The sequence below is a fragment of the Mandrillus leucophaeus genome, unplaced genomic scaffold (genome assembly GCF_000951045.1).
Source record: "Mandrillus leucophaeus isolate KB7577 unplaced genomic scaffold, Mleu.le_1.0 Scaffold327, whole genome shotgun sequence".
In the NCBI taxonomy this organism is placed as follows: domain Eukaryota; kingdom Metazoa; phylum Chordata; class Mammalia; order Primates; family Cercopithecidae; genus Mandrillus; species Mandrillus leucophaeus.
In genome coordinates, this window is record NW_012103443.1 from 9436 (window position 1) to 23217 (window position 13782).

Here is a 13782-nt window from a genome sequence, read left to right on the forward strand (position 1 = left end):
AATATAAAATGTTGAACTTCACTCTTTAAAATTTATGATTCAATGAAACTTTATTTTGAAATAAACAATGAGTATTTGTATGTTTCACTGAGTGAATTCCCTAGTTTTAATACCAGATATGGCCATAAAGTAATTAGATAGAATTCTGAGAATATATGGCTTTAAATATACTGCATTATTTTAGTCATACCTAATGTATAATTCTATAAATACTATGTAAATATCTCATAAATTTATGAACTTTACATCAGTAAATTATTTTAACTCATTTGAAATATACCACCTATATATACTTATGAGTTTAATCCAGTAAAGGGGCAAAAAAGTGGGATGATATATTTGTTTTCATATTTGGATGCATTATAATGAATATATTGGCAGTGTTTTTAACAGACCTACTGAAAGCAGTATGTTGCTGTCATCTCCTTCTGAAAACGTCCCATATCAAATTCCCATCCAGTCTTTCTCCAGAAACCTTCTTAGAATCCAACAGTATCCAAATGGCAAATTTCCATCTTATCACTTATTTGAAGTAACAGATTAAATTAACTGGTCGTTAATTAGCTGACTAAATTAAATAGGAATGAAAAATACAAAGAATAGTCTTGGAAATATTGCCCTGTAAAGGGAATGCTAATCTCTAAATGCGGTTTATTAGGAAAATAGGATATTGGGGAAATAGTCAAAGATTGGATTGTTTCTATCTATTTTTAAAGTTTTCATGGTAATAAAATATTCTAACTTCAGATTTGTAAGTGTCTTATATCCCCATAATTTCCTTTGAATCATAATATTTTTCTCTCTAAATTTTATTCTGTCTACAGAGCTACTCTGTTTCTCATCTTAGTTTGTTACTTTATTGTTTTAGCATACACTTAGTTCTTTGGAATCTTGAAGAAATTAAATATGATATTAACTGTAGATATTTATACAGCAGAGGGTACTTTTTTGGATATTTATCAGATTCTATATGGATTAGATACTCCTGGACAGCAAATTACATGATTGGAAAGTTCGTTACTGTTTCAGGCCACTGTATTTAGTAAATTAGAAATGTAATTTATGAAATTGTGATCTAAGGTATTATACTTCTGGGGACATGGACAAATATTGTACGTCTTGTTTACAGATACAAGTGATCACAAAAGTCTTTCATCGTAAAGTAACCAGTATACAGTCATCAAGGAATATAAAGTTTATATGAAAAATCAGGGCTCCAAATATTTCTTTTAACTTGCTAACTGTTGACTAAACATCTTAAAGTTTGAATCAAATAGTTTACATTAACTGGAAGTCATTATTCATGGATACACATTTGCTTTTAATATTTCGACATTTGTGAAACACTGTTAAAACAATTGCTTATTAGAAAAGATCTTTTTTTCCATAAGGTTTTTTGTTTTGACAGTGATGTGAAATTTGAAAGTAAAGAACGAACAGCGTGTAAAGGAAAGATTGCCATATCAGGTATGCTATAAATGAATCTTTTATATTGCTGAATAAATTCTATAACATAACCACATGGTGGATTTTGGTTCATGCCCTGTCTCCATTCTCTTCATTTTGTTTTTAATGCCTCTATCAGAATATTTGTTCTAAAACACTGTTTTCAGCATTATGTGCTACATTTATATAGAACTTTAGAGTTTAAGAAAACTGTTTTATACATTACATACTCTACAGTTTTCTCCTTAGTGCACCCTTGTAAAATAGATAGAGTAATTGTTATTTTCTACAGATTCAGAGGGTAAGTGACTGAGCTGGGCCAAACCCAAGTCTTTTGACTCTGTTCCTTTCCTGCTCAGAAGCTATAATGTTTTTAATGTTTTGTCTGGGTCAGAAGTTCCATAAGGTTTTGGTACCATGTTTATTTTGGTCATCACTTTATACCTAGAAGCTAGCACAGTGCTTGGCTCATAGTAATTGCTCAGTGACTCTTGGATGAATGGCTGCTCTTCATTGCCTGTAGTGTAAAGACCACACATTTTTCTTCAGTCTTGCAGTTTGACCCAATTTTTTTTCTAGTCATATCTTCTGTTACTCCTAAACATAAGCTGTCTGCTTTAGCAGACATTTCTCTTCTTGTCCTGGCAACATAACCCATGCTTCTGACACCCAATTAGCTTGTGAAATAACTACATTCTCTTAAAGATCTGTTTGTTCATCTATATATAATATAATCTCTGTTACCATTCCAGCTAGAAATGATGTTTCCTTTCTCTGAATTCCTCATGCAGTTAGGAGACCCTTCACCACTAGATGGCACTTATGCTGTGCAGTCTCAGTTTCTCCAAAGGGTTCAGGAAGCTAAAGACAATGGCTTGTAGATGCCACAGACTGAAATGAATACATGGCTGACTGGTGTGTACAGTAGTCAGATAATGCACTTTTACAACTATTTTCTTGTCAGTACATTTTCGAAACAACAGTATATACCTCCGTGGGTCCTTAAGTAATCACTAGATTATTGGCCAAAAGTCTTGTACTAGAGAGCCTGCTACATTTGAGGCACCGTCACCTAAGGGACTGTTTCTAGTAATATTTTTCTGGATAAACAAAATTATCACACAGGACGGTAGACCTACATTTTACAAAGTACATAAATGGCCAAAATCTGAAGAATTGCATTCAGCTAAGCACAATATTCTTCAGAAAATAACTGGAATATGTAAAAATTTGTTGCTTGTTTTATAGTTATTTATAGTTGTTTTTAATCTTTATAATACAAAACAAAACATGTTTTATCTTTGTATCCTTTTGCTGTCAAACATGTACTTTTATGTAGTATTGTTTATTATGTGTAATAAATTTTTTGTGAATCAATTACTGTACATCTTTGAGATTTTATAAAAACTAAACATATCCTTCGTTTCTTGCTTCTAATATAGTGCCACTCAGTATATAAATGAGATATGTTAAGTTGCTGTTAAACACTCAAATGCCATGATAGTCAACATCTATTGTCATTTCATAAGTTTATTGATTGTACCAATTCATAATAGAAATAACTGTACATTTAGAAGGAGTCTATTAAGTAAAAGTATTTAAAATAAAATAAAAAACTATTTCCTGCCCACAATTACTCAAATGTAAAAATTGAACATATTTCTACATGTGTTTCTTCTTTCCAAAAGATAATTTTAAATTAAATTAAGGAACGGAAACTCTGAGAAAATCAGATACTTACGTAATGTCTTTTCATCTTTGCCTAGACTTAATTATATCTTGTATGTGTTTGTAAAAACAAAATAAAAAATGAATTCACCTTTATAAATCCATTTTCTTTTGCTACTGGGATGAAAATGTGACCTTTGCTTTGGTAAAGATGAATATTTGCAACGAAGTTTCATAATGTTTTGATACATTGATAGCCAGAAAATACCTGAGTTTTTTGTTTCCAGCTACACCACTCCCTGGCCAGGTCTTTATGAAACTAAATCACTAATTTACTCTTATTATTTCTGCTGAACACCAAATATTTACCATATGTAAATGTAGTACTTACCGTAATTATATTGTGGTAATTAGCTTAGTCACCGACTACTAATTTAATGAATAAACCAAATCAGTTCACCAAGTACCTTAGTTTTCACTTTTGAAAATGATAGACAGACTTCTGGGACTTGATAGCATCAAGTCAGCTGTCTTATTATGACTCTCTCAGTTTACCATTAAAATGTCAATGAAGACATAAAACAAGACAAAGGTTAGAGTACTGCAAACTGAAACTGAGCCATTTGCAAGAACCTGAAGGAAGTTCTATTATTGGAAGCTGAATTCAGAAATAGAATTGATGGGTTACAAATCCATTGCTGTCTGAAGAGCGCAAGACTACCTGGGAAATCGGTATCCAACTTCTCCTCTTGTGGAGCTGATATCTACCCTCCTCTCTTAGGCATGGGATAGAAGAAGGCTGACCCACAGGTTGTGAGTGTACAGCAAAGGAAGTCAGGATCCGTGTCCCTCCCATGATAGTGTAAATAGTTAATGCTCTGTTAATCCTAACAGAGCAAGAACAGCTGTGAATAAGTACAGTTGTGAAATGAAATGAGTCAGCAGCTGTGGTCAAGCAAGAAGAAGTGGACTTTTTGGCAGGATATCAGCCAAGTCATAATTACAAAACAATAAAGCATTCTCATAGAAATCAAAAACAAAATTACAGTGTCTGTTATATCAATATAATTTAACAATTTTAGAAATTCTAGCTAAAATAATAAGGATAAAAGATGAAACTATTGAAAATAAATAGATAAATTGAATACTGTTTTAAGATAATAGATTGTAGGCCCAGCACGGTGGTTCACGCCTGTAATCCCAGTACTTTGGGAGGCCAAGGCAGGCAGATCACTTGAGGTCAGGAGTTTGAGACCAACCTGGCCTACATGATGAACCCCTTGTCTCTACTGAAAATCCAAAAATTAGCCGAGTGTGGTGGCGCATGCCTGTAATCCCAGCTACTCCAGAGGCTGAGGCAGGAGAATCACTTGAACCCGGGGACAGGGGTTAGGGGGAGAGTGGAGGTTGCAGTGAGTAGAGACCACACCATTGCACTCGAGCCCGGGTGATACAACAAGACTCTGTCTCAAAAAAAAAAAAAAAAAGATAATAGATTGTAAACTTACAAAACTTAAGAGAATTTACTTCAACTCTATTTGAATGAATAAAGATTCAGTAAAAATGGCTGGATTCAAGATAAATATACAAAAAGTGGTACTTTATCTTAAAATCAATAATAACTAATTAGAAAATATAATACCAAAAAAGATATCCTTTACAATAAAACCTCCAAAAAACAAAAATATTAATTATTCAAGAATAACCTTAATAAAATGTAAAGGCAAATTGTTATGCTATTCTATATAAAGACAGAATATTATAAAGTTATCAGTTCCTAAATTAATTTAGATAATGGAATACTAATAAAACACTTGGGGAAGGGGGATTTTGACAAGATTTGTTCTAAAATTTATATAAAGAAATTAGCAAGTAAGAATAAGGTGTTTTCAGAAAAGAAATATATCTAACAGATCAGTAAGTATATTATAAAGGTACAATAGTTACAATAGTATAATGTTGCCAGGCATGGTGGCTCATGCCTGTAATCCCAGCACTTGGGGAGGCCAAGGAGGGCAGATTGCTTGAGCCCAGAAGTTGGAGAACAGCCTGGCAAACATGGTGAAACTCTGTTTCGACGAAAAAAAAAAAAAAAAAAAAAGGTGTAAAAAGTAGGCAGCCGTGCGCAGTGGGTCACGCCTGTAATCCCAGCACTTCAGGAGGCCTAGGCGGGCTGATCACAAGGTCAGGAGATCAAGACCATCCTGGCTGACATGGTAAAACCCCATCTCTAGTAAAAATAGAAAAAAATTAGCCAGGGGTGGTGGCACATGCCTGTAGTCCCAGCTATTTGGGAGGCTGAGACTGGAGAATCGCCTGAACCTGGGAGGCAGAGGTTGCAGCAAGCTGAGATCGCGCCACTGCACTCAAACCTGGGCAACAGATGGCACACACCTGTAGTCTCAGCTACATGGGAGGCTTAGGTGGGAGATTTGCTTGAGCCCTAGAGTTCAAGGCTGCAGTGAGCCATGGTGGCACCACTGCACTCCAGCCTGAGCAACAGAGCAAGACCCTGTCAAAAAAAAAAAAAAAAGGAAAAATAATACGGTGTTGGTATTTAGCTAGACAGTAATTAATAAATGATTCAGATTCATAAAAGTATAGTCAAGGAACAGGTATTTACTCAGAATGGCATATATGATAAAGATGTCATCATTAATCAGTAAGGAAGAAACATATATGGAGTTAGAACAGTTATTTTTATAAGAAGAATATATTTTTACATCACACAGTAATTTCACAGATTAAATAACTTTTAAAAGTACAAGCTATAAACAACATCTAGAAAATGTGCTTTTAAACGATAACACTTTATGTTAGCTTTAATAGTCAGAATTATTATGGAATGCAGAGGTTCAGGTCACTGTAAAGAATAAAACTTAACAAAATTATTACTTGTCATTTCTTTTTCCCTTCTTTGTAGATATTCGAATACCACTAATGTGGAAAGACACTGATCACTTCAGCAATAAAGAACGTATGTATGATTTTAATTTGTAATTGAAATGTTTTCTTTAGTATGTAGTATATCTGATTTTTGAGAAAAAATCCTGCTTCCTTACTGAAATAAATTGATGTCATTTGAATAAGCAGCATCTTGAACCGTTTTCTGATTTTTAATATAAATATGTTGCAGTTACTTGATACTAATTAATATAGTGCATATGTAGTGTACTTTTAGTTGTTGATAGGAACCAGTGCAAGGACAGTGAGTACTGGGTTCAGAGTGGGAACGGGGGAAGGGAAATGTTTAGCGAATAAAGGTAAAGCAGAAGAAAATGTTTAGTGAATAAAGGTAAAGCCAACATTTCTTGTATTTGACCAGAGTCTGGAAGATTTTTCTGCCTTATTTCATTACTTCAGGTTATTTAACAGGATGAAATAAGGAAAAATTTTTAGCTTGATCTGATTTTTTTTCCTTCAGTATTTTATGGTTTTATATAGTCTTTACAAATCCATGTATTGCTTAGGTCATGGAAATTAACCTCAAATGATTTCTAGCTGTTAGAGGCAAAGCAGGAAAGATATGATAATACTTTATCTTCGTTGTCTATTGTGATAGCTTTGTTCCTTGTACTTTAAAAACTGAATCATATTAAGCATAATTAGTTTTATATGAAGAATTTAAAATCAGGTTAGTGTTTGTTATTCAATTAGGAAATATAATTTACTTTACAAAGGAATACATGTGGGAATTAAGTAAAGCTTTCTGATTACTAAAGAGAATAAGTTTTTCTGAAGAGCAACATTTTCTCAAAATGAGGATTTAGCCCTTTAATCACCTAATACTTTTTAAAACACCACCAAATGAAAAGGCCCAGCAGCTATGTTTTTTGTGTTCTCATGTCTATTTTATTGTTTTTTTTTTTTTTTTTTTCTTGTGGTTTCCTCCCTTGCTGTTAGTTTGGTGGAAAATATTTTGCTGTCGTTAATGTGCCTACTCTTAACCTCTTCTAATAAAAAACATCTTTTTCTTAAATAGACTTGGAAACCAAAATGACAGAGGTAGTAGTGTGTGTGTGAGTGTGTGCGCGTGCGTGTGCGTGTATATAAAGTTTACTATTAATTAAAGCTTAAGGAGTTTAATAGGAATAAAATTTATGAGTTTGGTGGTTTCTTTAGGCTGCTGAGACGCCTATATATTTAACTTTATTTTTGCTTCCTTGTTTAATTGTTGTGTTCTAGTTGAGTAAGGTATTCCTATATACTGGCAGAACAGTCACTGTAAGACTTAAGGGTTACAATATACAATGTATGAAAAGAGTCTATTAATAATCTTTAAGCTAATATTTTTCATTTTCAAGTAGATTTTAACATAATGATTTATTACATGGATCGTTGCTTAATATGTTGTTATTTTTCCTCCAGGATCGCAATGCTATGCCATTTTTTGTTTATTCAAAATGGGAGCTAATGTGTTTGATACTGATGTGGTGAATGTAGATAAAACAATCACAGATATATGTTTTGAAAATGTAACCATATTGTAAGTATTTTTTAATCTTCAGAGAAAAATCTAAAATTCTTTTTTAAAAGGAAGTTCTTACTGGGTTTTTGGATTCTTTTTATGTTTAAATGTTTAAGTGATCTTTAAATGTTTAATATGATTTTAAAAATTACTTTGTTCAGAAGAAGTCCTTTTCTCTCTGCAATTTTCTGATGTAAAATAAAAATGGAAATATTGTAATTACTGTTAGCAATAAATATTTGACTTATAGTTCAGTTATTAACTAAGCTTTGCATACAACAGAATATCCTGTGATGTTATTTGATAATTTAAGCATAAAATAAGAGATAATTTAAGAGATAATAAGAGATAATTTAAGCATAAAACAGGATTTTTATCTCATGTAGGATATTTGGTTGCAGAAATACTACAATAGTATAACAACTTTATTTACAAAATAGTCCTGAAGTACATGCTATAGGAAGAGCACTTTGAAATTTTGGGGTGTTCTTTTTCTTATGGTGCACTTCTTTCATGTACTTCAAAACAATAAAAAAAATGGGTGATCCTCAGGGCTGTTTTTATGGTCCCTGCTCTTTTACAGGCTCATTTTATTGTGGTCATAATACAGAACAAGAAAGAACTCCTTGGGTAGCCATAGAAATCATTTTTAACTAACATAGTTTTTCCTGCCCTCCTTCAAAGGTTCTGTGTGCCTAAATCAGTGTGGGATTTGTATTTTAGACTTTTGAAGACATGATCTTTAGATCTAAATGTTAATAGCTACTAACTATTAATATAAAAACCCATATGCATGGTTTTTGCCATTTTCAGCTATGGAGCTAGACAGGTGAGATTTCAGAGGCCTAGTTTTGCCACTCACATAACATTAAAAAAACCTGTAGCAAACCATATTTTGTGGCTTCTGGTCCAGTGTCTCATAGTAATAGTATAGCCTGGAAAAATAAAATGCATTGTTCTGAGTTATAAGTAGTAATGCAGGCCTTCTTATAAGCTGTATTGAACCAAAGGAATTTATTTAGGGTCCAAAAGATATCCCCAAATGCTTACATAATTGAGGCTAAAAAAAGTTACTTTTTTCTTAGTTATCTGGGTACATTTATTTCCATTATCAGCTATTGCTAGTGAATTTTTTTTTTCCTGCCAAAATTACCCGTTAATGGGCCCTTTTCTTCACATCACTTTGCTATTGTTTGTTTTTATCATGGAGACAAAAATCAGACTTTTTTTTTTTCCAGGGAAAGAACAATAGAAGTTAGGAAGACACATGATTTATAATTTTTTGAGAATTCTGTAAATATTTTAAATTGTTCTAAAAATAACTGCTGACAAATGTTATAAATGTTGAAAAATGTGCTTTTTGTTATGATGATTGTTTTTAATAAGTATTCAATATTTATGAATCTCTGGTTTTTCTCTAAATATTGACTTTTTTAGTCATTACCAGAAATATTGTATGTTTAAAAGTTGCCAAATAATAAACTATGAAAATAGCTGGAAGTTATTCCTGGGATTTATTCAAACTATAGATTGGCCATTTATATCTTTAAAAGTCTGTGCTCCATTTTTTAAATCTCTGAAACTGATGGATCTTCCATCTGCAAGTAACATCTGCTGCTGATGGACCTCTTTTGCAGTCTTAAGTATATTTTATTGTTAGTAACACTACCACAGTCTTTAATGCTAAAGGTAGTTCATTGTGTCTGAAGAAGGGCAAAGCCCATCTTAACTTTTGCTAAAATTGCAGAATTTTGTATATTGATTTAATAAATATATATCTAGTACTTTCTACATTCCAGGCACAATACTAGATTAAGAACACAAAGATCACCCAGACAGCAGCCATTCTCAAGGAGTTCATGCTTTGAAGTATATATTTTCCCCTATATAACCAGATAGTAAAATGTTATTTATAGTTATTAGGTGCAAAAGTCGGGGCGGGTCAGGGGACACAGTGAAGAGTGCACTATAAGTGACTCTTTATAAAGAAATGAAAACTAAAGGTTTAGCAGATTTTTTTTGGAAGAACAGTCATTTCAAAAAATTACACTTATAAATACCTTAAAAATGTATTAAAGGAATGACAAGGGGAAATAGTATTGGCAACAAAATGACCAGGGTATTTTATTCTTTCTTTAACATCCCTATGTATATATTGGTTAAACTGAATTAAGATTGCCATAGTTTTGAAGCTGATATCTCTGAAAGTTGCAGTAAGTCTCTCAGGCCATTTAGATGCCAAGTAAACACTGAGAGATTCTGTCTCATTAACGTATTTTAACATAAACTTATTCGAAATTCTTACTTTTCCCCCATAAACCTTGCACTTATTGAGGAGATTCTGCAATCTTCTCTTGGCTCCCCTGCAGTCTTTTCTTTATTTTAAAAAGAAAGTTTATTGTGTATATTTGAGGTTTATAACACGATGTTACAGGATACATATAAATAGTAAAATATTACTATAATCAAACAGATTAACATCTGTCATCTCACATAGTTACTTTTTTTGTGACAAGAGCAGCTAAAATCTATATAACAAAACTCTCTAACACAATTTTATTAACATTCGTCCTCATGTTGTTACAGTACATTGTATCTCTAAACTTGTTCATCCTCCATATCTGCTATTTTGTGTCCTTTGACCTACATCTCCCCATTTACTCTCCCCCAATCCTTGCCCATGGTAACCACTGTTTTATTCTCTATTTCTATGGTTTTGAGCTCTTTTTAAAAGATATTCCACATATAATTGAGATCATACAATATTTTTATTTCTATGCTTGGCTTATTTGACTTAATATCCTCCAAGTTCATCCATGTTGTAGCAAATGGCAAGATCTCCTTTTTTAAGGCAGAATGGTTGTCTGTTGTGTGTGTATACACACATACTTTATTTTCTTTATCTGTTTTACCGTTGGTGGACATATCTTGGCCATTGTGAATAATGCTGCATTCTTATAGTTTCTTCAGTATCTTGGCTATTGTGAATAATGCTGCAATGAACAGGTGATTGCAGATAATTTCACAAGGTAATGATTTTATCTCCTTCGAGTATAAACCCAGAAGAAGGACTGCTGGATCATGTAGTAGTTCCATTTTTAATTTCTTTAGGAACCTCTATACTGCTTTCCATAATGACTCCACCAGCAGTGTACTAGGGTTCCCTTTTCTCCATACCCTCGTCAACATTTATCTCATGCCTTTTTGATAATATCCATCCTTATGGGTGTGAAGTAGTATCTCATAGTGGTTTTAATTTGCATTTTCCTGATGTCAAATGCTGATTTTAAATGTTACATAAACATAAAAGAATGTTGTAATTTTATTTTCTACTGAGTTAAATTTCTAACATTATGAATGCCCTTGTTTTTAGTAATGAAGCAGGGCCAGACTTTCAGATAAAGGTGGAAGTATATAGTTGCTGTACAGAAGAATCTTCTATAACCAACACACCAAGAAAGCTAGCTAAGAAACTCAAGACATCTATAAGTAAAGCTACAGGAAAGAAAATAAGTTCAGTGCTTCAAGAAGAGGATCATGAAACGTGCTTGCTCCTCAGCCCTGCTGTTTTGTAAGTTTTTAATACTGTATTTATGGTGACATAATTATACATTTGTGATATTTTAAAGTATTATATGTGAAGTGTATGTTTACTTTATAAATGGAAAAACATCATGAAACAAAAACAAAACTTAGTTATTTGACATTTACTCAACTGAGGTATCCTTAATACCCTCCTTAAAAGGTAGGACGTTGGTTGAGAGTGTTTTTAGTGATTTGGAATTCTAATGCAAGTTGAATATCCCTTATCTGAAAGCCCTCACACCAGAAGTGTTTTACATTTGGACTTTTTCAGATTTTGGAATATTTGCATATACATAATTAGATAACTTGGGGATGGCACCCAGGACTAAACATTATATATATACACACATATATATACATACATACACATACACATACCTTATAGCCTAAAGGTAATTTTCCATGATATTTTTAATAACTTTATGCATAAAACAAAGTTTTGACTTCAAACATCACATGAAGTCAGGTGTAGAATTTTCCACTTGTGGTGTCATATAGGCATTCAAAAAGTTTCAGATTTTGGAGCATTTCAGATTTTCAGAGTAGAGATGTTTAGCTTGTATCTACCAAAAAAACGAAATGTTGTTGGAAAGGAACTACGTGCATGTCAAGGTATTTCTTTACCTATTAATCTACTAATTAAATTGCTCTATGTATGTCATGCTTTATTCTTATGGAAAATATTTTATCTCTTTTTAACAAAGCCACATGATTATTATCATACTTAACTAAAAAAAAATAAGTCCTTTATATCCAGTCTATATTCATATTGCCCAATATTGGAAAAAAAATCCTGTTTTGATTTGTTCAAATCGGAATCCAAACAAGGTCTACAATATTACATTAAAGTGAATCTTTTAAGTTTCTTTTAACCTACTACAATTTCCTGTCCTATTTTTTTTCTTGTCATTATTTATTGAAGAGACTAGGTCTTGTAGAATTTTCCATATTTTGAATTTAGTTGATTGCATCTTTGTGGTCTTTTTTTACATTTTTTTCTGGCCCTTGTATTTCCTATAACCTCGCAGTTAGATCTAGAGGACTGATTAGGTTCAGTTCTCTTTTAGGGGAATACTATTCATATTATTAGATGTACTTCCTACTAGCTTCTAGTAGGAGGCTTTGTCCCACTTTCAGTAATGTTAAAATTGATCAGTGGGTTTAGGTGTTGCCAGCCTAACCTATCAGGTATAAAGTTCTCTATCAGTCTTTTATCTAATGGTTTTTAACAGTCAAGGCTCATCATTTATTATTATGGATTATAATTTGGTGACTTTATATATCTGTCCTGCATTTTTCTTCCAAACTGGAATTCTTGCAAAGAACGTGTCCTTGTAAACTCTCTGGATACAGCTACAATAACATTGGTGGAGGAAAGGGAAGAAAAAAAATGCCTGATTCTTCTGTTTACTAGATTTTAGAACATTAAGTTGAAACCGTAGCAATCATGGAGGTGATCAGTGTTGTTTTATTTGAACTCTTGCATTTTCTTTTCTTTTCTTTTTTTTTTTTTTTTTTAAAGACAAGTCTGGATCTGTTGCCCAGTCTGGAGCGCAGTGGAGCTCTCAGCTCACTGCAGCCTCAGCCTCCTGAGTAGCTAGGACTACCGGCACATGCTGCTGCGCCTGGTGGCTAATTTTTGTATTTTTCTTGTAGAGATAGTGTTTCACCACATTGCTCAGGCTGATCTCAGCCTCCTGGGCTCAAGCAATCATTCGCTTGCCTCAGCTTCCCAAAGTGCTGGGATTACAGGTGTGAGGCCACCACACCCAGCCTTGAATTTTTATAATGTTTGTGTTTCAATCTGCTGTTCTCTTTGATGCCCAAGTTGTTCATCTTTGATCAGTGGGAAACCGTTAAACTGACTTCTACATCCTTTGAGACAACCTAATCTTTGATAGCTTTTTTGCTTTCTGACACAGTAAGATGTTCCCCTTTCACCTTGTATTTTTCTGCCAAGACTTGGAATCACCATTTCTCCAAGGAGCGTGGTTTCCTTCAGATACCTTCTTTAAACATTGTATTTGTTTCTTCACAAATAGTTTTCTGTTGATGTTTCTTTGGAACACTGTTGATCAAGCTGCATTCCTAGAATTTCTTTGCATGTTTCGTAGAGTTGGCTCTTCAGCATGTCAGTAATTTTACTGTATTATAAAAAGCAAAATATTTGAGGTATAGATCCTGGAAACGCCAGTCATCAAAATTTAATTAAATTACTCTTTTCATGTGAGATGTATTACATGCAAAATATACTTTGGCACTCTAGCATAGTGTCTTTCAATCTCTTTGGATTGATGCTTGTGCTAAAAAAATACATTTTACATCATGACTGAGTGCACAGTTATGTAAGCAGATAGATTTTATGAAGTAATTATTAACCCTTACTATTTACAATGTAATTATCAGGCATTTTCTTATTCTGTTGCTTTCAGTTTTTTTAATGCTGTTTGTAAATCATTAAATTGATTTCATGACCCATGAATCAGTCCCAGTCCACATTCTGAAAAACAGTCATAGAAGATGTCTTTCCAATATAAATGTCAGTTAAAAGGAGGCAAGAGACTTTTCATTTTCTTCTCTTAGATCTTAGACCATCTTTAAAACTTTTCTGCATT

General features: G+C 32.9%; 1 protein-coding gene across 1 annotated transcript in view; it reads left to right on the forward strand.

Annotated features, from left to right (window-relative positions):
* Positions 1-1408: 1408 nt before the first annotated feature.
* RTKN2 (rhotekin 2) overlaps positions 1409-13782 on the forward strand; it is a gene marked incomplete at its 5' end in the record, with an annotated part of 49926 nt that continues 37552 nt past the window's right edge. The window contains 4 exons of the mRNA XM_011988339.1: positions 1409-1467; positions 6038-6091; positions 7483-7600; positions 10956-11153. Coding sequence (XP_011843729.1) covers positions 1409-1467; positions 6038-6091; positions 7483-7600; positions 10956-11153 — 429 coding nt within the window. The remainder of the gene's footprint in view (positions 1468-6037; positions 6092-7482; positions 7601-10955; positions 11154-13782) is intronic.